Source organism: Pleurodeles waltl, chromosome 2_1, assembly GCF_031143425.1.
Source record: "Pleurodeles waltl isolate 20211129_DDA chromosome 2_1, aPleWal1.hap1.20221129, whole genome shotgun sequence".
Taxonomy (NCBI): Eukaryota; Metazoa; Chordata; class Amphibia; order Caudata; family Salamandridae; genus Pleurodeles; species Pleurodeles waltl.
The window spans coordinates 577,615,025-577,642,645 of record NC_090438.1 but is presented as its reverse complement, the minus strand read 5'-3'; the positions used below and the strand labels follow the sequence as shown (position 1 = coordinate 577,642,645).

General features: G+C 42.2%; 1 protein-coding gene across 4 annotated transcripts in view; it reads left to right on the top strand.

The window, feature by feature from the left end:
* Positions 1-27,621, top strand: part of PDE1C (phosphodiesterase 1C) — a 1,966,671-nt gene that overhangs the window by 780,295 nt on the left and 1,158,755 nt on the right. For all 4 annotated transcript variants that reach the window (XM_069215191.1, XM_069215280.1, XM_069215197.1 and 1 more), the window contains exon 3: positions 26,481-26,646. In XM_069215191.1, the coding sequence (XP_069071292.1) occupies positions 26,481-26,646 (166 nt within the window). The remainder of the gene's footprint in view (positions 1-26,480; positions 26,647-27,621) is intronic.

Here is a 27,621-nt window from a genome sequence, read left to right as displayed (position 1 = left end):
GACAAGAGGCATTTAGTTCTTTTTTGGCACTAGTTTTACCTTGGTGTCATTATATTTATTATATTTTACTCTAGTTTTCTAAATTGGCTTGGGATTTTTATAGTGTGGTATTTTCACTTTTACCGTTTGAGTGCTGCAGAAATACTTTACACATTCTCTCTAAGTTAAGCCTTTTATTGTTCACCCTAAGATGAATTGTGTTGATTTTTTGAGGGGGGCTCCTACCACTCTCAACTAATAAATTTCTTATAGCAGAGAACTCAATGAGAGAATTAAATATGGAGAATACAGCATGTTAAGATTCAAGAGTATTAACATCAGCTCTGAAAACAGTGTCACTTTGTGATAGTAATAATCAATCCCATATTGTTGTGCAAATTGAACCGTTTAACTAGCAGAATAAATGATATGTTGTCACCACTTTATAAAGCAAGATGATGTGGCAGTAGAGCCTGAAGTCTTCAGACTGTGTGGAGCAGGACTCCAGGCTCTGGCCAAGAGGAATATTTATTATGCCACTTGGGAACACAGACAAACACCACGCTGAAAACAAGCTGTGTTTTAGAGAAAGAAAACAGCGTGGCAGTGAGTTGCTTTGGAATGGGCCTTCAGTAATGTATTTTGTCAGTCATGTCCTGACTGGGAGTAGAAGTCAAAATCAGGGGATAGGAGGGCTTCAAATAACCCTCAAATTCCCTCCTTCCTATTTCTGATAAAGGATCACATTGAGGATATGTTTAGGGAGACCAGGCTGCAGGCCAATAGAATGCTAGCAATCATGTATTTGATTGCATTTTTTAAAAGGATAACTGAACATAACTGCAATGGTTGACTTGTTACATATGATCAGAGCTACCAATTTTATAGAGTAAATATGTGAAAAAATCATCCTGGGGAGTCAGAGGATTTTTGTTTTTTAAATGAAGCGGGCACAGCATTTGAAAAGTTTGAAGACCATTGCACTAGGAGGATTTTCTAGGTTTGAGGGACACCTTATGCTTTCTAAAGACAGGAGGGCTGGCAAACTGATGCAATTACTACAACAGATATTCAACAAAGAGACATGCAATGAGTTAAATATGTGTAATTCAAATGAGATTAGGAACAGGAGCTTTCACATGCTTCATGATTATAATTCAGTAGATTAGCCAAGCACATTTCAGTAGAGTTGTGATGTTAGAGAATGAGTAATGTCATGTTGGAGGAGTAGCTGGACCTAGGGGTTATATTTCTGCACTTCTGTCTTGCAGTATTTTAGGACTTTGCAGTACCTAATTTGAAAAATGTTCCCCACTGATTAATTGTGGAGTAGTCTGAGGATAGAAACATTTGGAGGATCAAATGCGACTTGACAGTGTTGGATTCAAGGTTATTACTTACTCCAGTGTTGGTTAACAACAGGCAGACTTTAAAGCACCACCAGTCCTTCCATGTAGGTTCAACCAGCCCCAGGTTTTGGGTGAAGACCCATAATATCCTGGATTCTTTTCAAGAATCTCAACAATTATTTGGAACTTTCTGATTCTTGTTGGTGTAGATTTTTAGCCCCTTGAGTTCACCTAGGAAATGGAGTATATGGCTCTGCTGACTTAGTGGATTAGAATACCGCCCACCAACCCGTAAATAAGCCCCTTTCTTTTCTCCTCCCTGTACTAAGGAAAGGGTGATTTTTCTCCCCCTCTAAGTTGGGGGATCAACTGGTGTTAGACCTGACAGCCTTAAAGTGGTCTTCCCCCAACTTTTTTCCTTCCTTTTCCACTTTCCTGACCTCTTTTTTGCTGGTATTAGGACTCTGTGCACTTTACCAATGTTATCCAATGCTAAAATGCTTGTGCTCTCTCCCCTAAACCATGGTAATATTGGTTCATCCCCAATTGGCATATTTGATTTACTTTGAAGTCCCTAGTAAATTGTACTACAGGTACCCAAGGACTGTAACTGAAATGTTCCTAGTGGGGCTGTAGCACTGACAATGATCTCCTTGGCTTGGAGTTTGAGAAGGTAAACTTCCCATAGAGTCAACCCTTCTCTGTGTATCCGACCTGAGCTACATAGAAGTCAGCTTGAACTTGTGACTTTGACCCAGTACAGTACGACCAGATACAGACAAGAGGCATTTAGTTCTTTTTTGGCACTAGTTTTACCTTGGTGTCATCATATTTATTATATTTTACTCTAGTTTTCTAAATTGGCTTGGGATTTTTATAGTGTGGTATTTTCACTTTTACCGTTTGAGTGCTGCAGAAATACTTTACACATTCTCTCTAAGTTAAGCCTTTTATTGTTCACCCTAAGATGAATTGTGTTGATTTTTTGAGGGGGGCTCCTACCACTCTCAACTAATAAATTTCTTATAGCAGAGAACTCAATGAGAGAATTAAATATGGAGAATACAGCATGTTAAGATTCAAGAGTATGAACATCAGCTCTGAAAACAGTGTCACTTTGTGATAGTAATAATCAATCCCATATTGTTGTGCAAATTGAACCGTTTAACTAGCAGAATAAATGATATGTTGTCACCACTTTATAAAGCAAGATGATGTGGCAGTAGTGCCTGAAGTCTTCAGACTGTGTGGAGCAGGACTCCAGGCTCTGGCCAAGAGGAATATTTATTATGCCACTTGGGAACACAGACAAACACCACGCTGAAAACAAGCTGTGTTTTAGAGAAAGAAAACAGCGTGGCAGTGAGTTGCTTTGGAATGGGCCTTCAGTAATGTATTTTGTCAGTCATGTCCTGACTGGGAGTAGAAGTCAAAATCAGGGGATAGGAGGGCTTCAAATAACCCTCAAATTCCCTCCTTCCTATTTCTGATAAAGGATCACATTGAGGATATGTTTAGGGAGACCAGGCTGCAGGCCAATAGAATGCTAGCAATCATGTATTTGATTGCATTTTTTAAAAGGATAACTGAACATAACTGCAATGGTTGACTTGTTACATATGATCAGAGCTACCAATTTTATAGAGTAAATATGTGAAAAAATCATCCTGGGGAGTCAGAGGATTTTTGTTTTTTAAATGAAGCGGGCACAGCATTTGAAAAGTTTGAAGACCATTGCACTAGGAGGATTTTCTAGGTTTGAGGGACACCTTATGCTTTCTAAAGACAGGAGGGCTGGCAAACTGATGCAATTACTACAACAGATATTCAACAAAGAGACATGCAATGAGTTAAATATGTGTAATTCAAATGAGATTAGGAACAGGAGCTTTCACATGCTTCATGATTATAATTCAGTAGATTAGCCAAGCACATTTCAGTAGAGTTGTGATGTTAGAGAATGAGTAATGTCATGTTGGAGGAGTAGCTGGACCTAGGGGTTATATTTCTGCACTTCTGTCTTGCAGTATTTTAGGACTTTGCAGTACCTAATTTGAAAAATGTTCCCCACTGATTAATTGTGGAGTAGTCTGAGGATAGAAACATTTGGAGGATCAAATGCGACTTGACAGTGTTGGATTCAAGGTTATTACTTACTCCAGTGTTGGTTAACAACAGGCAGACTTTAAAGCACCACCAGTCCTTCCATGTAGGTTCAACCAGCCCCAGGTTTTGGGTGAAGACCCATAATATCCTGGATTCTTTTCAAGAATCTCAACAATTATTTGGAACTTTCTGATTCTTGTTGGTGTAGATTTTTAGCCCCTTGAGTTCACCTAGGAAATTGAGTATATGGCTCTGCTGACTTAGTGGATTAGAATACCGCCCACCAACCCGTAAATAAGCCCCTTTCTTTTCTCCTCCCTGTACTAAGGAAAGGGTGATTTTTCTCCCCCTCTAAGTTGGGGGATCAACTGGTGTTAGACCTGACAGCCTTAAAGTGGTCTTCCCCCAACTTTTTTCCTTCCTTTTCCACTTTCCTGACCTCTTTTTTGCTGGTATTAGGACTCTGTGCACTTTACCAATGTTATCCAATGCTAAAATGCTTGTGCTCTCTCCCCTAAACCATGGTAATATTGGTTCATCCCCAATTGGCATATTTGATTTACTTTGAAGTCCCTAGTAAATTGTACTACAGGTACCCAAGGACTGTAACTGAAATGTTCCTAGTGGGGCTGTAGCACTGATTGTGCCACCCACTTAAGTAGCTCTCTAACCATGGCTCAGGCCTGCCATTGCAGAGCCTGTGTGTGCAGTTTTACTCTGCCATGTCAATATGGCAAAATAACCTTTTTTTCAGGCCTAGACCTTATATTTTACCTATGTATGTCACCCCTGAGGCAGGCCCTGGACAACTCAGAGGGCAGGGTGCAATGTATTTAAAAAGGCAGGACATGCACTTTTAAGATAGTCTAAACCTCTTAAATACATTTTTCACTACTGCAAGGCCGATTTTCCCATACAGTGTAGCTTCCAGTGGCTCTTGGTTGTTCAACAACACTTTTATCCACACCTTTCAACACATGGTGGGAAAAAGTTCCCCTAGTGCATCACAGTCAGGTTACAGGCTCGATTGCAGTCCTGGTAGTTAACTTACTATACTCTACTTACTGCGTTTATGTTGATGTAGTGAGAACAAGCATTTGAAGTGTCTTGGATGGGTACTACTTTCTTTTACTTGAACAGTTTGGATGAGACTAAACTGTACTTTGTCTTGATCTGTATCTCCAACATGTCCTGTCTGACTGATAGGTAACATCATATCTGCCTGGGAATGGTGGATTCCATTGCCGAGTGACCTCCCCCCCCCCCCCACCCCCACCCCCCCCTTGGTTAAAATCTTTATATCGTGCCTTGCCATGATGGTTGCACAATATGGTCGTCAGTGCCTTTTGTAGGACAATAACATTCTGATTTTGGTTACTATGCATATGCACAGTGGCGTGGTGAACCTCCCGCTTTAGCAGCTAAGGTAGGGGTTATCAATGGGCCTCACCTGGGAAAGCATCCTTCTAAAATATTTATTACTTTCATTTTTGAGTTCTACAGACAAAAGCTCCAAACAACACGTTATAGAAAATAAATTATGGCTAATGGAGACAGCTGCAAATGGAGTGAGAGAAGACAGAAATTTAAGAGAAGGTGAAAATATAGATGAAAAGAAGACACGGATGGTTAAAATAACAAAAGCAGGAAGGGGATAACGAGGGATGTATAAATGTATGGAAGAATGGAAGGAATAATGAAATAATATGTGAAATGATGTATTGATGTATGGACACTGGCCATTGAATGGATGAATGGATGAAAATAATGAACTATAGTTGAATGAGTAAAAGGATGGAAGAAGTGTGCACATATGGAAAGGTGAAAGGCCATGCAAGAATGGAGGTGGATGGAAGGATTAGAGGAAAATGTTTAGAAGGGTAGTTGTAAAGGTGAATGAAACAATTCTAGGAAGGATCAAATTAACTCACATCACTGTGTCTCTGATAGTGAAGGTTTTCGCTCTAAGTGGGGGTCATTTTCATTTTCTGGGTACTCCCTTGCATATGCCCGTGTGTGATATTGCAGCTACTAAAGACATTTAGAGGCCTGGTTGTGATACACCAAACTGTGCAGTAGGACAAAAGTCTTGATTGAACTAGGCGTGAAGCAACGGCGCCATGGACCCCAGTGGGAGCATGGAAATGGGCCCCCCAAAATGCTAGTTGGTTAACAAAAGGCAGCAGTCATCAAGATTCAGTGGGGTCCTCAGACTTCTGGCCCCCGATGCCACTGCATCTGTTGCACCCTATTCCCCTTGCTTCATCTTAGCCAGGGACAGCAGGTGCAGTGACACCAGGGGGCCAGAGGTCCGAGGGACCCACTGAATCCTGAGTACTGCTGCTGAATAAAATGACTCCCTTTACGTGGCATATTCTCTCAGTTTAGCCCATCGCTCCCAATAAAGCAGGAATGTGTGTGATATTTTATGAGTGTAATATTTACACTTGAGATGAGGGTGAAGGCTAGGAGGTTCACCTCCATCTGCACTGCTTCTAGGAATTCATCCTAAGCATCCCCAGATGATTTCAGGACAAACATTCATTAGCTGTAATTAGCAGAAAAGTATAATACCTTTAAGTCCTTCGGCTCAAAAAGATTCCAGGGCCTATTCACAAAAGCTTTTATGAGTATGGGAAGTAGTAATACAAGGGTACTGTTTAGGTGCTCTTAAATGTCTTTATGAATCGCCTCGAAATGTCCAGCTCCCTCTTAGTAAAAGTGCAAAGAGAGCTCAGTCCATTCTACATGTATTAATTGTGTTAAAATATTGCCTGAGTATTCTCACTTTATTCCCAATTTAGACGCCTTGGTGCCAATTCTCAAAAATATATAAGAATATGTAAGAGAGAAGTGCAGGAATACTATTTACTCTCAGTGCCAGATTAAGGCGGTGCGACCAGTGCATCCATACCGAGCACCAAACTCAGATGGCACCATATGAGCTGTTACTGAAATGAGCGCTGTTGTCCATCGTTCATTTCCACAATTCTGGTCATTGTGGAAATAAAAGAGGGAGAAGAGCACTCAAGCGGTTATAAGCCAGCTTCAAAAAGCTGCATGTAAAGTGCAACAATTTCACTAGCTTTCAAACATACTGCCTCCTTTTTGCATGTTGAAATATTCGTGCAGTAAATCCTGCGTGCTGGCGTTAGGCAGTTGGCAGCCTCGGAACGTTTCTTGTGAGCTGTGGCCAGGCTGCCAGCTAAAGATGCTTGGAGTGTTCCTGCAGGATGCAGGGCTGGTGAAGGTCAGCTGAGGACTGAGAGGTATTGGGGATGCGACGAACTTCTTGTAACCAGGGGCCAGATGTACAAGAAGTTCGTCTTGTAACTCGCAATTTGCAATGCAGAACGGTGTCTCAGACACCATCTGGGAGTCGCTATGGGGTCGCAAAGACCCACCTCATTAATATTAATAAGGTGGGTCGCAAATAGCGGCCCCGTAGCGACTATGGGCACTCGCTAACATGGAGGCCTGCTGTAGTCAGCAGACCTCCATGTTCGTGACTGCTTATCAATAAAGCATTTTTTTTTTTTTTAAAGTGTAGCCCGTTTTCCTTAAAGGAAAACGAGAGGCACTTAAAAAAAATCCGAAACCTTTAGTTTCGGAATTTTTTCAGGGCAGGTAGTGGTCCATTGGACCACTACCTGCCCTGAAAAAATATTTTGTGGTCCATTCACAAAGGGGAAGGGGTCCCATGGGGACCCCTTCCAATTTGCGAGTGGGTTACCATCCACTTCAAGTGGATGGTAACTGCGACTCCATTTTGCGACCGCGTATGCATTCCACTGCGAATCGCAAATAGGAAGGGAGCACCCCTTCCTATTTGCGATTCGGAAATGCATTTTGCGAGTCGGTCCAGACTCGCAAAATGCATTTCTGCATAGGAAACTCCGGTTTGCGACTCGCAAACGGCAATTTTTGCCGTTTGCGACTCGCAAACAGTTTCCTACATCTGGCCCCTAGACACGTGCTATAGGCAATGTGAATTATTCCAAAATGGCAGGTAAGTACAATATAGAGGGAGGTGGGGGTGCACGCACACCCACACACTCACACACTCTCTCACACACACACATGCATTCACATGCAGACACGCACACATAATCATTTTCAACACACACTCAGAAATACACATACATTCACACATACACGCATGCATGTACCAAACAGTCAATAAACACACAACACTTACCTGCTGTAACTCTCAGGGAGGGAAGCCTCGGAGGTGCCAGGAAGCTTAGGTTAGCCAATGAGGGAAGACAACAGTCCCTACCTTGTCACAGAGTAGAATGTGGTCAGAGACACTACTGACACGACTCCACTCTATGATGAGGTCCTGGCCACTTGAGGCCTTAAAAACAGAAGCACCCAGGTACGAGACTTTCACTGATCCTCAACCTTGTCATGAGGGGGAGGGCCTTGAGAACCTTTGCTGAGCTGAGGAGGTCATGCTTGCAAGAGCTGTGACATACTCAGCGCAGCAAATTTCAGCTCACGCAGCCAGGAGCCTGCACATTTAGCCCATGTCTAGCTCCTGTCTTTGCCCAGCCTCACAGACACTCTTTATGTCCAAAATGTGTGGGACATGGCCCCTCTGCCCTTATGGACAGGCCGCTACTGGCTTATTGCGTTCTGCACCTCTCTACAACCCAGTCTGAAATCATGATATGATCTTCAGTTTGTGCAGATTATCGAAAACCTTGGCTGCATTAAGTGCGACAACACTGAGACAGCACTCGGTTGTTCCTTGATGAGTGAGGAAAGTTCACAACACAACACAATCCTTTTGATTCCCCCATGTCTAGATTATTTTAACAAATACTGTACTTCATTACTAGGATATGTGTTATATGGTATGCTGTGGTTACAGTACTTTATTGTTAAAAAATCCTGTTTATTTACAGCTTTGATTGGGTGCTGGGTTAGTTCCTCTGCAAGCCTTCCAGAATAGGCACAACACTGATAAGGATGTTCTATGCGCAACACAAACTTGGCTTCTTTTCAGGTTTGGTGAGTTTCAGGAGTAGTAATTCTCTATAACTAAAATGACCAGTAGTGGCACTAACTGCCACCAGAGCAGCTAAAGGAGACTATTGAGTATTTTGAACTTTAGAATTGATTGTGCATGCTGGGCATAACACACTTCAGGAAAACTCTCATTAGGGGCCAGATGTAGGAAGCCAAAAAATTGCGAGTCGGAAATTGCGAGTCGTTGCGACTCGCAATTTCCGACTCGCAATATGGTATCCAACAAGAAAAAGCGACTTCATTTTGCGACTCGCAAATGAAGTCGCACCACAGATTGCGAGTCCGCTGTTAGCGAGATCGCTATTTGCGACCTCTCTAAAAATGGACTCGCAAATTGCGAGTGGGTGTCGCAAATTGCGACTGTGTTGCAAATTGCATGCAGGTGCAGCAAAACAGTTGGAAAAACACTTCCTGGCTCTTGCTGATGACATCACAGCCAGGAAGATATCAAATACACCTGGGAGGAGGGAGGACCACACCCTTTTCTAACTGCTGAGCAACCACCTGGAGGAACAGCAGCAAGAATGTAAGACTCAGGCAGTGCAGGCAGGAAGAGAAAACTGAAGTTCTCTGAAAAGGAACTTGAGGTGCTGACAGAGGAATGCTGCCAGCACCATGACCAGCTGTTTGGAAGGGCTGCCCTGAGTGTTCCAGACACGGAAAAGAAGAGAATCTGGCAAGACATCCAGGAGAGGGTCAACGCCATAGGGCTGAGCCACAGAAGTACAGAAGAAATAAAAAAACAGTGGTATGACCTGCGCTCCAGGACAAAGGAGAGGGTGGCAGAGCACCTCAGGGAGATGAGGGGCACAGGAGGAGGCCCATCCACCATCCCACCACCCACAGCCATGGAGGAACTGGTGGAACAGACCCTTGAGCCTGAGGCAGTGTCAGGAATGGGAGTACTGAACACGTCAGCGCCAGGGACATCAAAAAGTGAGTACCATTAAACATGCATGTACACCCATAACTGCCATACCCCCACCCACCCAGTACACAGCAGCATGCACAACCAAACTAGCTCCATGCCAGACTTGCAACCACCAGAATGGTGCATTATGGGCAATGTAGTACAGTAGTCAGCTTATAGGCAACTGTTTATTAGAAGGCATACAACAGATGTTAGATACTGACAGTGTGTTCCCTATGTCCCACAGGTCTCCCACAAGACACCCCCACCAGCCACACCGTCCAGGGTGCAGAAAGCAGCCAACAGACAGGGCAGGAGTCTGAAGCAGCCACTACAGGGCCCAGCACCACACCACCACAGTTCCCTCCAGCTGAACAAATGGACATGGTGGAAATAGACACAGCACCTGGTCCCAGCCACAGTGTCAGACAGCAGGACCCTGAAGCACCACCAAGTCGCAGACGCAGACTCCATGTCCAAGCAGTGTCCCAGGAGGATGTAGGTGACTCATCCATATCTGCAGCTGAGGCAGCCCTCATATCTGGTCAGCGCCTGCAAACAAGGCAGATGAGAATCATTTCTGGGGCAATGCAACGGATGGAGCATAATTTCACCAATGGGTTGGCACAAGTGAACACACAGTTCACACGTTTGAACGATAATATCGATGACCTTGCTCTCTCCATACGGCAACTTGTGACAGAACTAGTGTCAGAGAGACAGAGTGCAAGGCGCCGCGAGTTGCAACTGGTACACAGATTGGACCGCATGGCTGCATCCATCGTCCGTCTCGCAGTCAAGACCACAGGGCTATCACGCCGTACTGTGAGTTTGCAGGTGGACTTGGGCCACTTTGCAGGGGATGTGGCTCGGGGACTGGGTCGCATTAGCTACGCTGTGGACATACTGTGCCTGAAAATGTAGGAGTCATGTGTACTCCCTGGAAATTTGGCTACCATGTCAGTGATGACATAATGGGCGTCACATATCACCTGGATGTTCAGTGAGTGGGTGCACTTCCAGTTGCGGAACAGATATTCCAGATTTGCAGGAGGGCATATTTGTATATGTGTCCCGTCTACACACCCTATTACATGAGGGAAGTTGGCAATTCTGTAGAATTCCAACTTGGTGCTGTTGATTTCTGCCTCATTCCTGGGTAGGTATATGTATCTGGACATGTGTGTGAGTATGGCATCTAAGAAACATCTGAAGAACCGTGAGAGTGCACTTTGAGATACCCCACCTGCCACTGCAATGACCCCCTGATAGCTACCCGAGGCCAAGAGGTGCAGTGAGCATAGCACTTGCACATGTGTGGGGATGGCGCTGCCGCGCACAGTCTGGCGTTGAAGCTGCGGATTGAGTAGATCTATTAATTCTAATATAGCTGCACTGCTGAGTCTGTATTTGTCATAAATCTCCTCCTCAGTTTGTTGGAAAAATGTCTGCCTGGTTCTGTATATCCTCTCCTGTCTCTGGCTCCTCCTCCTCCTCTGCTGGGCGGCGTGGACTCTCCTCCTCCTTGCTATCACATATATTTCAGCCATCTTGAGTAACCCAGATGCCTTCTTGGTCTCCTTTTATACTTTGGTTATGGTTACCACCTGCTCTGAGTTAGTGGTAATTTGGGTGTGCAAAATGGGCTTTTTGCGACTAGTCGCAATTTGAGAGTGGCTTTTTCATATGGTTTGCGACTCGCAAATTGTGTCTCCCCATTTGCGTGACGCACAATGGGGTCGCAGAATTTGCGATTCGGTAATGGCTCACGTTGCAATTTGCGATTCGGAAATGGGGTTTTTGCATCCCATTTCCGATTTTGCGGGTTCGCAAATTGCGCTTCGGGCCATATGCGACTCGCAAATTTTTGCTACATCTGGCCCTTAGTCCTTTCTTTCTGAAGTCTTGCTACAGACCGCTTCTTCTGTCTGTTGCAGACAACCTTGCATACAGTACCACACGGAGTGGGCTTCATGTGCTCATGATTAGATAGATGGCTTTTCATCCTCTCGAGTTCCCTGCTCTTAATAGAAGGGATTTAACTCATTTTATATGTTTGCGCTTTGAATAGCGCATAGCCTATTTACCCTTGATTTTGATTGGATGTGGTGTATCTTTCCACTGCTAATATCATGGAACTACATTTAAAAAAAAAAAAAAAACATGAGTCCATTGCTTGCTTTTCAGAGCTCTTTTCTTTGCTTCCCCCACATGCAACATATCTCTCACTCCCTCCCCACCCTTCCCTCTGATGCTCCAGCTAGTGCCCTTGGTAATGCTGAAGTTGTTTCCTTCCCCATCACCCCGCCCATCTCTCTCTACCAACCTTTCCTCCTAATGCTCCCCTGAGGCACACCACATGCCAGATGGCAGTCTTGGCGATGCCCTGGGCGTTGTCCCACTGTATGTTTCTGTACCACTTTATTATTATTTTCTTCCATATTACTGCTCCTCTCTTGCTCCGTGGTCGTAGCCACTGTTGGATTTGCCGCAGTGAAATGTTTTTTAAAATTTGCTGGCATGGTAAAACCAATAGCTGCAAATGGCCATATTAAGAGTACAGGAAACAATGTTTTTGATACTTTCGAGACGGCTGCTATATTGCATGACACAATGTGCATTACATCGCCATGTTCTAGAAAATAATGTTTTATATACTTTTGTGGGTAAAGCAACAAGATGACACCTTGCATATTGCATCTTGCATCACAGGGGGTGAATACAGTGTTCTCTATATTGTTAACACATTCATTTACCGCTATAAGCTTTACTAGTGCTGTAACATTTTAAAAGTCCTAGGGTTTGACAAAGCCAATAGCACCATTGTCAAAGCATTGCCAAAGTGAAACCTCTTGGCATTGCCAAAACTTGTTTAACAATGTGAGGGTATTACCTTTTGCATTGTAGTATAGTATATTTTATTGTGAAAGCCGCACAGTAGTTGTTTCTAACTCCTCAGCGAATTTGGTGGTTATTGGTTAATTTAATGGAAAGAGTAAGTGCAGGGGTCCAAAGTCTTAGGAGCTAGCCATTGATGCTATCAAATGCTGGTGAAAGAGCGTAGCTTGGGTGTGCCACTACGTCTCCGGGAAAAGAATGTGAAAGGGTTATCATTTTCTGGTGGTCACATTTTGTATAACATTTGATGTGATTCATATAAATTCTGTACTGCAAAGCATATGAGGGGAGTGCATCTTTGCATGTGACATATAATCAACGTTTTATGAATATCTATTCAAGACTAACATTTTAAAAGTATTATTTTGTATACTCATCTCCTTTAGTTTTACATGTAGTCTTAGAATTCATTTAATTTGACAATATATTCATGTTTTATTAACTTGGCTGGAGTGAAGGCCTACATATAATTTTCTTTTTACAGTTAACATTCAATGTGGAGTTGTTTTTCTTAAATGTTTCTTTCGAGATGAAGGTGTTAGGAGCGGAGACGGAGTCAACAAGACACTTATTGTGAATGAGCCTTAAGACAAATTCTGCAAGGACCAAAAGAGAAGTTTTCTGGAAATTTGGCAGTCATAACTCTTTTGAATTTGCTGAGACCAAAGAGTATCAAGATGGGATGTGTTAGGGGTTGGAAATTGTAACTTCCAATTCATTCTAATTAGGTTTCATTCAAGAAGCTCCGACTGTGATGTCATCGACTTGGGAAATTGTGACTTAAGGAGAGTTTAGTTAGTGAAAGATTCAGGCCCTTTCCTATCTTTAGAGTTGAACGGACCCTTCTGAGGTATAGACCTTATACTTTAATGTGGCTTTATGCCACCACACCTCTCATAACAGAATATTCTTCTGAATTTCTGTTTGCCGACCTGTCTCAAAAACTCGTTTAGTATTAGAATAGTTGGGGTTTAGGTTAAATGGTTAGGCAGGAGAATTTGGTTTAAGTGACCAAGAACCATATGCTTTTTCTGATTTTTTTGCATTATCGCAATAGAAGTTTAAGTGCTGTATTTGCCAACTATGTTCAACATTGTATGGCGTTTTAATTCTCCTTTGGTCATTTTATATAGTCACAGAATGGTTTTGAGACTCATTTATGTAATGTTGACTTTGAGTCTGTAATAAAACCCCTTTTAACCTTATGAATTGATGCCAAATGTTATTATGTGATAGTTTGGTTGTATAGAAACCGTTTAATGATTTTGATAACAGGTTACTCTTCACTCCTCGGAAATGAGAATCAATGATTCATCAGACCCCAGAATTAGTGAAAGGGCCCTAGGCTCTATCAGATGATAGCAGTAATGAATGGTTCTCTTTCCAAAGTGGAGAGAACTGGAACCGTGTTCTAGAGTAGGTAGTCCCCAGAGCACAATTTCCAGTGTCCATGCCCAGAGGTGGAAAATGGGGGGAGACACAGAAGAGCAGAGGAGAATTGGTTTGGCGGCGGACCAGTGAGTACCAACAGGATGTGGAGTGCAGCAGTTTATGATTAGATTGCAGTAATTGTGAAGTTGGATGGTGTTTTGCGGAGAGGTTTTGAATGTTGTGTGAGTATGGTGATTTATAGAGAAGTTGAAATGGTTATCGGGTCCGACCTGGCCTAGGATTCCAGGATAGATTTAAAGGTGCAAAAGATACCATATTATATTGTCTGTTGAAGATCTGAGGTCATTGTGGGACGTCATCAATGGCCAGATTAAAATAGAAATTCACTTTGTGTGAATGTGAGAGAATTGGTATAGTGGATCTTATTGGGCAGAGATAAACTGTTCTGGTTTGGATGTTACCCCACAGGTCAAGGTCTCATCAGAAGTGATTGGGAACTTTCTTGCTTGATTGAAACTGTTTATTCTTTATAAAGCGGACAAGGGTTTATTGTATTTTATTTTGTATGCGCGTGTTACTTGGAAGAAAGTGTGCATGAAGATTGTAAAGGAGGGGGAACTGCTGCGAAGAGTGAGATCTACATCACAGTGTGCCTCCCTGGTATAGGACGGTTGGTGTGGTAGTGGGTTGTCATTGGTGGACAACTTTATTGGGTGCCACACTGTGATTGGTGATTGCGGTAAAGCAAAGGATTGTAGATACTAAGCTATTTTGTGTTGAACTGAATTATCACAACAACTTAAAAAAAAAAAATGTTTTAAGTAATACAGGACATGTTTGGAAGAGATGTTTATATCCCCAGTAATGAGAAAGAAATGGCACCTCCCGAAAGTACATCAGGTCATTGTATGGCTTGGTCTGTAGTACCGGGTCACAGAAATGGATGGTCCATTGAGATTCCTGCAATATAGCACATTTAATTTGCAAATGATTGAGAATTTGAGGAGAGTGCTTTATGAAATGAAGCCACTTCCTAGACATGCACAATGTGAAACTCTTAATGCTTGGGAATATGCTGCTCATGCAAAGGAAAAAGAGAAAAATCAAGGTAGGGTAAAGAAAGCTTTGTGGAGTTTTGCAGATGCCATGTGGGACGCTGATCAGAAGAGGTGGAGAACAGACATGATAGAGGGAGTCAAGCTGTATCCAGCTCTGACCACTGAAGCAGCTGAGGGAAAGGGGGAAAGGGAAACAACACAAAAACCGAAAGAAAGGAAATGAAAGGAGCCTAATGACATGAATGAGGATAGTGATGGGGATTCTGGAGATAGTCTTTTGGACGTGTTACTTTCAGAACATCCACCCCCTTATAATGAGAAAAGAGACGAGAGTGAAAATCAGAATGGTAATGGTAGTGGTCCAGTTGCTATTGCGACTGCCTCAACAAATTTGACCCCTAGCCCGGTGGGAGTTTCTTTTACTGAGGGGGGCTTGTGGGTCTCGGAGAGGGGGACAGGGAGAATGTGTTCCAATTGATCCTCCAGTGAGTACTGTGGATGTTCTTACAGTTCCAGTTACTATTGGTTCAGTGGTTCCCATGTACAAGACAGAAGGCCCTTGGAGAAATATGTATAATCAGAATGTACCTGGGAATGCTGGAAGACAGAGTGGAGTCTCAAATATTTTGAGTGCCAAGGTTTTGTTCCTTTAACTCCAACTCATGCTAGTACTCTATGACAGGCAAGCGGAGATATGACTATGAACATGTCAGGATGTGCTTCCATAGGGTCATATCAAAAGATGCCTACTCATACTACTCTCATCTGGGAACCACCCTTGAGTCAGGTAAAGAAGTCCACCCAAAAAAGTCTTGTGGTTACATGATTTATCAGTGCCAAGGAGATAGATGAATGGGTACAATTTGCTAATGGAGATACTCCTTCTAAGGAGAGTAGGACTACAGAGGTGAGTGAGGGAATGCTTCCATCACCCCTAAGGGAGAGAATTTTAGATGTGATTAAATTAGTGGCAGAGCTGGACGTGATGATTGATGGAAATCTTGGAATGTAGGCGCTAGTTACATATCAATAAGATTAGCTCATTTTCATGTGTAGGGACATTACCAAACAAGCGGCCCAAGTGCATGATAAGTTGGCAGAATTGGCACAGAAATATGAGGTAGATTTGAACAAAACAAAAAACTTGTAAAGAAGTTAGCGGTGTGTTTTAGTGACAAAGATATCTCTAAGACGAGGACACCATGATTAAAGACCCACATTAAGGAACTGATTAATAAGATTGGGAATTTGAACGAATTGGATAAGTGGGAGACCAAAGGGGAGAAAAAGAAAGAAGTGAAGAAACCTTCCTGTGAACCACATCTGGTTGGAGTGGAGGGAAGCGTCAAAGCTTTCCCTTTGAGAGAGGTGCCTGGTGGAGGTTATGTACAGGTGTCATGGAGTAGGAGTAACCGTGCATCATTTAATACTGACTTCCCAAAATTGCGAGAGAAGCCAGTTGACTGGTACAAACAGGTTAAAAGGTGTTGTGGGTTGATTTGAGCATGTTGTTCAACACTGTCGTTCCGAATGATTAGTGGGCAGAATGAAAGATAGCTGTTTACTGGCCTGAAAAGGAACCACCTAGGAATCCAGTAATCAAGGGTCCCTCACGAATATTTATGAAGAAGTACCAGGAGGTCATTATGTTTCTGAAAATGAAGGTGCCCCTCAAGATGTTGATTGGGTCAAAATTGACAGAACAACTCAAGAACCAAAGATGATGATACATGCCTATTGAGAGAGATTACTGCTGGCATTCCAACAGTATAGTGGCATTGAGACTTTAGAGACAAAGGATATGGGACATTTTGTGTCGAGGTTTGTGACAGGTTTGAGACTAGAGATTAGTTTGATTATTCAGCAGCATTTCATTTGATGGCCGAATGAGTCCATTGATGAGATTTTGCATTATGCTAAATACTGTCATGATGAAATAGAAATGAAGGAGAAAAAGCTCAAAAAGAAGTTGATGCTTGCTCAGATGAAAGCGGATCAGAGAACTAGCCAGATGCCTGTATCTGTGAGTAATGCAGGAGTAATGCAAGGTGTATATCAACACTCACAAAATCCATCAGAAGGGAGAGATTGAGGTGTTCTAATGGATCCTAGTGCAGGAGTGGATGTTAATAGTTTAAAGAGTTCAACCCCTTGTTATGTTTGTAACAAACTGGGACATTGGAAGCGGGAATGTTGTGTAAATCCTGCTAATCAAGCTCCAAGTGCAGGGTTTGTACCTTTGCAGAATAATACTTTTAACCAGATGCAGAGAACTCAAGGGCTCAGGAGTCAAAATGTCAATGTGCCTCAAGCCCCGACCTTGCAAGTCCCTCAACCCCAATGCCACAGCAAAATGCTACTGGCATGCGTCAACATACAAATCAAGGTCTGAGGATGAATACAAATGGAACGCAGAATGAAAATCCGCTCTAACAATATCCGTTGTTTGATACGGATGAAGGTAATGGCTTCAATCAATCAGCCTGATTTCACCTGAGAAGAGAGGTAGACTATGCACTTGGTGCAGCCTTAGAGGTAGACCAAAGCAAACCATTCATAGATAGTGAAGTGCATGGCCACTCCGTGTCATTTTGGTTGCCAGTGGTGCTGCCATTCTTCTCTTAGAACAGTAGAAGTCCCAAACCTACCCTTCTTGGGAAAAACAATCCAAGTTGTTGGTGTGGAAAATAAACAGATGACAGTTCAGGAAACTTCCCCCGTTTCAATCAAAATAGGATCTTTTGAAGACAAGCACAAGTTCATATTATGTGAGTGTAGTCCAGTGAATCTCTTGGGAAGAGATTTGTTGGCGAAAATAAATTGTGCCATTTATTGTACTCTAGTAGGAACAGAGATTTATACTCAAGATAAAAATGCTGCCTTTAAGTTGATGAAAAGTGAAGCATATTGCACGTGTCTGACTCTATTAACAATTGATGACTTGCCCTCGGATTTGAGGGAAACTATTAATCATGAAGTGTGGGATTTTTTAGAAAGGAAATCAGGTTGAAAGAAGTTGGAGAACCTTTTCAAATCACTGTCAAACCAAATGTTGAGTTTTCACAGACCCGCAATGTAATTTGACCCCTAAGATGATTGCCGGAATAACTCCTGTCATGGAGTCAAGGATTCAGCAGTGAATTCTGAAGGAGATAATGGGAAGTCCTTGTACCTCTCCCATCATTGGTCTTTAAAAAACCAACTGGAAAGTACAGGATTGTACAAGATTTGAGGAAAATAAACAATATTGTTGTTCTCTGTTGCCCTGTGGTACCGAATACACTGTGATATTGTTTCAGATTCCATGTGAGGTTGAGTGGTTCACTGCATTAAGTTTGTCAGGCCTTCTTTTCGATACCGCTGCATGAGGACAGTTAGTTACTTTTTGTGCTCCGATTCGGAAACAGGGCCTTAGCATGGTGTTGTGTCCCACAAGGGTATATTGAGTCTCCATCGATCTTTAATCAGATTCTAAAAGAAAATTGGAATCTATGATTATGCCTTGCAATTCTGTCTTGATTCTGTACAACGGTGACCTGCTGGTGGTGTTGAATAATCAAGATGCATGGAAACAGGATACTATTGCATTGTTGAACCACCTGCCTGAGAATTGACATAAAGTATCCCCTGGGAAATTGCAGTATTGTCAAAAATAGGTTCAATACCTTGGACATCAAATTGAAAAAGGAGTGAGAAAGGTGTCACAAGAGAGGATTTCAGCTGAACTGAAAATAGGTGCGCCAGCTTCACAGAGGGAGCTCAGAATGTTTTTGGGAATGGTGGGCTACTGTAGCCAGAGGATACCCAATTTGTCTTTAGAGGCAAAGCCTTTACAGAGGCTGATGCACAAGGAGGTGCCTGATTCAATACCTTGGGTTGGGTTCCTTGTCTCATTTCTTGAGCTGAGAGAATCTCTCTGTCATGCCCTGAATCTGGGAATGCCCATTTATAATAAATATTTTGTGCTTTTCTGTAGTGAGAGGAAGGGCTGTGCTCTCTCAGTGCTGACACACACACATGAAAATACGAAGAGACCAGTGGCATATTTTTCTACTATGTTGGATCCTGTTGCATCTGCTTTGCCTGGCTGCCTTAAGGCAGTAGCTGCACTTAGTACTGCAACTGAGAGGTGTGAAAATATTGTTATGGGTCATCCACTAATTGTGTATGTGCCTCATTCAATTGAGCTCTTATTGACAAGGACACACACTCAATATCTTACCAGCAGTAGACGTACAGTGTACGAGCAAGTGGTTTTGGCCGTGGAAGATGTTACAGGCAAACAATGTGGAATTTTAATCCTGCTACTCTAGTACCAATAGTGGGTTAGGGATAAGTTGAAGATTGTGAGGGAAACCATGATTGCCTTGATGTCACCAAACCCAGACCAAACATACAAGACAAACCATTGCCCAAACTTGGTTATGTCCTTTATGTTGATGGTTCGTGCTTGAGACACAGTTGAGGAAGTTTGAGAGCAGCCTATGTTGTCTGTACTTTGTTTGGAGTTGTCAAAACGTCTTGTCTTCAAGGAATATTTTCTGCTCAAGTGGCTAAGCTGATTGCTCTTACAAGAGCATGCTGTGTTTCCGATCAATTGAAAGTGACAACCTTTACTGATAGGCAGTGCGGCTTTGGTGTCGTTCATGACTTTAGGCAACTGTGGTCTCAGCGAGGATTTATGATTTCCTCTGGATCACCAATCTGGAATGGCGAAAATCTCCTTGATACACTCCAATTGCTTGAACAGGTTGCAGTGGTCAAGTGTTCTGCGCATCGCTCTGGAGACGATCATGTGACTTTGTGCAATCGATGAGATTGAAAGGTATTGTGCATGCAAATTTTGTACATTTAATGGAGAATTAATGAATGAGGAAATCAATGAGACTAACTTTAACCTCCAGTTGACAACAGCTGACACCTGAAATGAGGTGAAGAAGTTACAGGAAGAGGTGTCTGAAGAAGAACAGCAAGGTTGGATTAGAGCAGGTTGTGTCAAAAGATATGATGACATTTGAGTTTCAATGGATGGAAGGCCAGTGTTGCCGACCAGACTGTTTTCACCTGTGGCTCGACATTTTCATGGCCCTGCTCACATTGTTAGGGTTGCTATGGTGAGGTGGTTCAGACAAACTTGGTTCAATCCTAAATTCAGAGTGATGGTTGAAGCACTGTGCCACAGGTGTGTTGTGTGTCAACAAAACAAAATTGGGACGAGGACAGCAGTTACGCTGAGTCACATAGGGAAGTCAGGAGGACCCTTTAACAGAATTCGGATGGGTTTCATTGAGATGCCTGTGTGCAGTGGATTGAGGTATGTTTTGGTCATTGTATGTGTCTTTTCCCGTTGGGTTTAAGCATACCCGACTAGGTGGAAAGATAGTCTCACTGTGGGAAAACTATTATTGAGAGAACTCATCCTAAGGTTTGGCTTTCCAACCTCTTTGGAATCATATTGAGAAACTCATTTCAATAACGAGGACCTAAAATTGTTAGGCGCAGCGTTACAGCTGGATCAGAGGCTACATTGCAGCTATAGACCTGAGGCTTTGGGTCTTGTTGAACAAGTGAATGTCACGCTAAAATCAAGGTTGGCAAAGGAAAGGTGTGTGCTTCAATTTCTCTGAAGTGGCCTGATGCTTTGCCTCTTGTGTTGATGAGTCTTCGGAGTGTACTTGATCAAAAGACAGGATTGTCCCCCTTACGAAATCCTGATGGGGAGGGCAATGAGACTGCCAATGATTCCTGTGATGCAGTTGTGAATATAGCTGATGACATGGTCCTAGGCTATTGCAAGGGATTAGCTGATGTGGTGCGTTCTATGTCTCATTAGGTTGGAACAGACACAGCTTCCCCACAACAAGATCAGTGCCATGACCTCATTCCAGGCAACTGAGTCTTGGTGAAGAAACACGTCAGGATGACGTGTCTGGAGCCTTGTTGGCGGGGGCCTTATCAGGTGATTCCGGAGATGACGATTGCCGTCAAGTGTGGAGGTCTCCCTAACTGGATCCATGTTTCACACACACTCTGGGTGGAGTGTCCCCTCAATGAAACAGCACCTGTCCCAGAAGACAACTGGAGCAGGTCATCCAAACTGTCGGGGACCAACCTGACCCTGGAACAGCACTCGATCAAGCAGAAGAGTGTCTATAGCAAATCACATCTGACTCTGAAACAGAACCGATCGAAGTTTGTCCTGAGGTGCAGGAGTCAGGCTCAGAATCATACCCCGGTGAAGGAGTGATTGCTAATGGGAGGCGAGTAGAAGCTGGAGACCAATGGCCTATACGACAGGAGCATGAATGCCTAATGAGTATGTGCCATCAACAATTGCTGAGGAACTAGAAAATTCTGATCTGGGTGAAAGTGAAGATGAAGGTGTAAAAGAACACGAGTGCCAAGTTGTAGATACTCTTCACCAGAATGGACCTACTTTGCAAATGACGCAGACCAAGAATTCTGGGTATGTTGGCATCAGCATGCTGGTTCAGCTGAGCTTCTGTGAACTGGACATTGTGATTGAACTGTATTTGCAACTTTCATTGTCATCTGGTAGCATAGTTTGTGCACATATTGTAGACAGGTACCTTAATGGGGATCGAGAACTTTGGAAAACACTTAGGCCCTAGTAGAAAAAAGAGGGTTGTCATTTAGAAGAACATGGAGTAGGGTAAGGAAGCCTCACAAAGATTTACATGTATTTATACTGAATGAACTTTGAACTTTTTAATGTATGAGCCTCATTTTCCTGATTGCATTGATATAATCAACAAAGAGACATTTATTGCTGCCATATTTTGCTTGAAAATAGATCCGATTCTAAAGATGTAATGGAGATAACTCAAAGAAATAGACATAGATGTATAATCGTTGCTTTACTGCTTGTTCTGCTTATCATATTAATAACATTGCTAGTAGAAGTGTTTCCCCCCACTAATCCTGTAGAGGAAGGGAAGTCTTCTGGTAGTCACTCTTGAGATATTAGTCCTAGGAAAGGCAATAGGTTGGGTAAGAAAGCATTACACATAGATGCATCTAGAGGAGATTATTCTGCAAATGTGTGATGTGTATTTTTGCTTGTTATATGGATATGAAGAGACCATGAAGGCAAGGGACTGCTATGTATATACTCAGTTACCTGCATCTGCTTCAAAAGGTATTAGTTATCAGTACATCCCTGTGACGTATGGGATTTCATGTAGTCTGTTGTTAGGATTATTTTATGGGACAGGACATTATCAGTATTATTTTTCTAACAATGATATGGTTTTTTCAGAAATTCCTATAATTGAACATTTAAATAAAACGTCCAGCCCCTTTAGAAATAAAAATCATAGCAAGATTTTTCAGTCCTGTCTCTACCTTAGATACTCTATATACACATAGACACAACTTAACCTGTCTTTTATCAGATGTAGAAAATACATTTTTCAATTTATTTGAAGATAGGAAGAGAGAGTTGTAAGCCGGATCACAGACAGATGAGTTATTACAAAGTCAGAACAGATAGACAAAGGAAGAAATAGAACACTAGTTAGCTGGAAACTTAGCTGCTTTAGTACTAGACTGAGAACATAAAGAGAGATTGTGCATCTGGATGGAAAGGTCCACCACTGACCATGTGTGTGCAGGAAAGAGTGAATGTGAGCACACATTTGAAGTTTGGGGAAATTTCAAGTTGTATTTGGATGGGGAAAGATGCAGTGATTCCTGATGTTTACTTTGTTTGTGGTAAGCGAGCATATTTTAGACTACTGAAAGGATCGTATGGTACGTGTTATTTGGCAATTGCGTTCCCTAAAATCTTTCATGTGGAGCACTTTGATAATCATCTGTGGGAGAGAATTTGAATGATGTGAAAATCAGAAGACTATCTACTATAGTGAATAAACTAGTCCCTAGTACTGCTTGAGCACTATTAGTTGTCAATACTGAAATAATAGCGATCAGATCAATGGTTTTGCAAAATTAGCTGGAGTTAGACATGTTGCTCACAAAAGAGGGTGGAGTCTGTCAGATGCTTAAAGTTCAACAATACTGCACCTTTATCCCTGATAAAAGTAAAGATCTGCGTATGAATATTCAGAATATTTCAGGGTTAACCCAAAGATTTGAAGGGATTGAAAGCAACAGGTACAGTGGAATCAATTGAGAGTGGATTTTCTGCTATAGGCAGATGGTTTGGTAACCTGGGAATTGGAATATTGGGATGTGTGTTGAAACCATTGTTGATTCTGTTGATTGTAGCTATAGTTTTGTTTCTGGGATACCAAATGTTTCAGAGAACGAACGTTCAACAAGGCAGAATAAGAAAGAAAGCAGAGGTTGAACTGGAAGATACTCAGTGTAGATATGACAATGAGATGAAGCATCTGGAAGAATCTAGGTGGAAGTTGTTCAAAACAGCTAGGTTTTAGAAAGTATCCTTCAAGAATGAAGGGGGATTTTTGATGAGAGGGGTGTTGAAAGAGCGTAGCTTGGCTGTGCTACTACGTCTCTGGGAAAGGAATGTGAAAGGGTGATCATTTTCTAGTGGTCACAATGTGGTGGTCACATTTTGTATAACATTTAATATGATTCATATAGTTTCTACCCTGCAAAGCATATGAGGCATATGAGTGGAGTGCATCTTTGCATCTGACATGTAATCAACATTTTATGAATATCTATTCAAGACTAATGTTTTTAAAGTATTGCATACTCATCTCACATATTTTTACATGTAGTTTTAGAATTCATTTAATTTTAAATATATTTGTGTTTTATTAACTTGGCTGGAGTGAAGGCCTACACGTATAATTTTCTTTTTAATGTTAACATTCAATGTGGAGTGGTTTTTCTTAAATGTTTCTTTTGAGATGCAGGTGTTAGGGGGAGACAGAGTGAACAAGAAACCTATTGTGCAGGAGCGATAAGAAAACCTATGCAAGGATGAAGAGAGGAGTGTTCTGGAAGTTTGGCAGTCGTAACTCTTTTGAATTTCCTGAGCCCAAAGAGTATCAAGATGGGATGCGTCAGGGGTTGGAAATTTTAACTTCCAATCAATTTTAATTATGGTTTCATTTGAGAAGCTTCAACTGTGATGGCATCATTTTGGGATATTGTGATCTAAGGAGGGTTTACTTAGTGAAATATTCAGACTATTTCTTATCTTTAGAGTTGAACAGACCTTTTTGAGGTATAGACCTCATACATTTATGTGGTTTTATGACACCACATCTCTCATAACAGAATATTCTACTGAATTTCTGTTTGCAGCCTTTCTCGAATACCCCATTAGTATTAGAATAGTTGGGGTTTAGGTTAAAGCATTAGTCAGGAAAATTTGGTTCTAGTGACCAAAAACCATATGCCTTTTCTGATCTTTTGCATTTTTGCAATAGTGGTTTTAGTCCTATATTTGCTAACTAGGTTCAACATTGTACAGCGCTTTAAATCTCCATTAGTAATTTTATATAGTTACACTATGGTTTTGAGACTCATTTATGTAATGTTGACGTTAAGTCTGTAATAAAAACCCTTTTAACATTATGAATTGACTCCAGATGTAATTATGTGATAATTGGGTTGTATAGAAACCGTTTAATAAATTTGATAACAGGTTGCTCTTCACCCCTTGAAACTGAGAAGCAAAGATTAATCGGACCCCAGAATTAGTGAAACGGCCCTAAGCTCTATCACTGGGATTTCTTAGTCTTGCTGCACCTTTTTTCTATCACCCTACATTTGCTATTTCTCTATCTCATCCAAGAAGTTTTTTTATCCCTGCTTTCTGCCTCTGTACCTATGTTTCTACCCCTCAATTTTTCCTCTGTCTTTCTCTATTTTGCTACAGATGAAAGATGTAAAATTAGGCCCAGTTTTCAAAAATAACTGCAGGTGCCTGCCACCTGCAACCAGTAGTCGAAGTGCATTAACTAAAGTATGGGAACTGTGACGCTGCATGCGATAGGGCGGAGTCAGTGAGATTAGGGGCGGGATCAAAGATGTGGCTGAAAAAACTAAATATTCAGTACGTTTTTTTGGCCTTTAACCTTCAGGTAGCTACATATAAAAAAAACACAGCTTAAATGAAAAAATATATTTAAAACATGCTGTTACCCAGTGGGAAATGCACTATAGTACATTATGATACCTCTATTCGTTAATGCACTGCAGAGGTCTATGTGTAACTGGAGAGCCAAAGAATGAAGGGGGTCATTACGACCCTGGCGGCCGGCGGTATGTTGGCGGTAACACCGCCAACAGGCTGGCGGTGTTCCGCCAGCAATTATGACCGTGGCGGAATTGCCACGGCCATACCGCCGGCCCCTCCATTATACCGCCAGGATTCCGCCTGGCGGTCATGATCCCCAGGGCAGCGGTGCAAGCACCGCTGCCCTGGGGATTATGAGTCTCCGACCGCCGGCCTGTCCGTGGCGGTACACACCGCCATTGAAAGGCCGGCAGTAAGGGGACTTGGGGTGCCCCTGGGGGCCCCTGCACTGCCCATGCACCTGGCATGGGCAGTGCAGGGGCCCCCAGGCATAGCCCTGTCGCGCATTTCACTGCCCGAATTTCGGGCAGTGAAATGCGCGACGGGTGCTACTGCACCCGCTGCACATCAGCATTGCCGCCGGCTCTATTACGAGCTGGCTGCAATGTTGATGTGACATTTCCGCTGGGCCAGTCGACGGTAACACTGTTACCGTCCGCTGGCCCAGCTGAAATGTCATAATAGGGAGACATGAATACCGCCGCCAATGGTGGTATTCTGTCTCCCGTGGCCTCAGCGGTCTTTTGAAAAGACCGCCGAGGTCGTAATTACCCCCTAAATCTTGATTGGGGCAGTGGGGTCAGGACCTGTGTGAATATGTAAGTCTTATTTTAAACTTACAGTACACACAATATAATATATACTGCTAAAAAATGCACAAAAAGGTTTAATATAAAAAGGTGCTTCCAAAATATAGAGTTTATCAATACCCAGACTCTACGTAATGCAATTTTGTTTACATAATTGTCCTGCAAAACCCCCTCAGGGGAAGTAAGCAACATATATATAAATGCAATTTCAATTAGAAGCATACGCTTTACAGCTCAGTTGTTAACTCTTTGCACTATCACTCAAAAATAAATCATTGTCATCGCAAAGCTTTGAGTGATTCAATCAAGCGACTTTTACATTTGTGGATTACTCTTTACATTTGCAGATTTACTTGTTGCAAACATTTACATTTCTTTTACAGAAGCAGGCGCCCTGACAGAAAGGCTTGTTTAGCTGTCTGCCCAGCTTCGGTTTTACAGCACAGGAGACTCACTGAATGACTCTTCTTCTGAAAGCATTTAAAATCTCGGAAAAGTATGGGCACGTGCTGCCCCTCTGATCCTGCCCACTTCACCCACTGCCTGCAACCAATTAAGGGAATCAAGTATGGGTGAATTGCGTACGCTCTTAAATTGGATCAGTTATTTAGACAGATAATTAGCATGGTCTTATCAAAATATGCTATTTTATCAAATGTAATATCATGTCAGTTTTTAAGGAAAATCTGCTTTTGAATTGTCCACCCTTTTAGTGTTATACCATTATTTTTTCTGCTTCAGAAATGTGCGGTATTCATTCATGTAATAAATAAATATCTATGTTAATCAAAACACTAATGATATAGAACACCCTAAGGAGACTGATGATAGAATCACAAATATGTCCAAAGAAATTCCGAAAATGATACTGTTATAAAAGTAATATTGTTGATGTTCCTTCCTCAGGCTCCAAGTCACAGAACTGTGTTTGGAACACCATCATGGGTGGACTTAACCTGAAAGAGAAACCGAAACCTGTAATGGTCAGTGACACCAGAAGTCCAGAAGAAATTTTGGCTGATGAATTGCCGCAAGTGGACAGTCCTGAAGCATTGGCGAAAACATCAATCAGGTTTGATAGCTTTGGACCCATATGTTCATTTGCATAGGCTCTTGCTAAAGCTAGGTCGATCATTGAGTTTTACCCAGAGGGAACTCCACTGGAGCCATTTTGTTTGTTTTACGTTTGCTAGGAAAAAACCGTGCAGGGTATGAAATGCCATTAACTGAACCTGGAGCCAGGCCTCTTGCATTAAAGGATTGTGCCATATTAATGTTTTGGAAGCCCTTACAATGAATAGAAGTCAATAGAACGTATGGAATGAAGTGATTTCAGACATTCTCACAGGTGTGCAATAAACAGGATATGTGTTCTTTATAATTACTGCGAACCATGTTATAAACAGCGACAATACTTACAGCTAAGTATCATGTTTGCAGTGAGGATAGATAATGGAGACACCGTGCATGCCAGTGTCATAATTGCCTGCTTTTGGATTGAGGGTCTGCCTAATTGGCTGTAATTAGTTGCTGGTGATTCATTTTCATTCGTGTGACCACTGCTGTTCCGCATCATAGTCCTTACATACTGAGGTAGGTCTGCACTCTGAGAATGGTATTCCTCCTGCTACTAAAGACCACATTTGAGAACCTTATCATAGCATTCGGTTCCAAAAAGTTTGTAAAAACTAAGATAGGTACTGGAGGAACCACAGAAGCATAAAAGACCAAGATTCCTAGCACTACCTCCCTGCGTTTATACCTTCGAAACACATGATTGTGAAGCGGGGCCCAAATCCCCCTCCGGAGTAAAGGGTGGAGAATCCACACCAAAATGACACAAAAAAACGTTACCATGGCTGTGTTTATAAGCAACAGGCAATCTCTCTGCCATTGCTTCTGAAGACAAAAGCAACACAAATTTGCAAAAGTGTGAAATGCAAAAGACGAGCATACACCATAGGCCTTAGCATCGATTGTGGATAAATGTGCTGTTTCGGGCAGTCTTGCAGCCTCAGAAATGAAACACAGCTTGTAGTATGCAGAA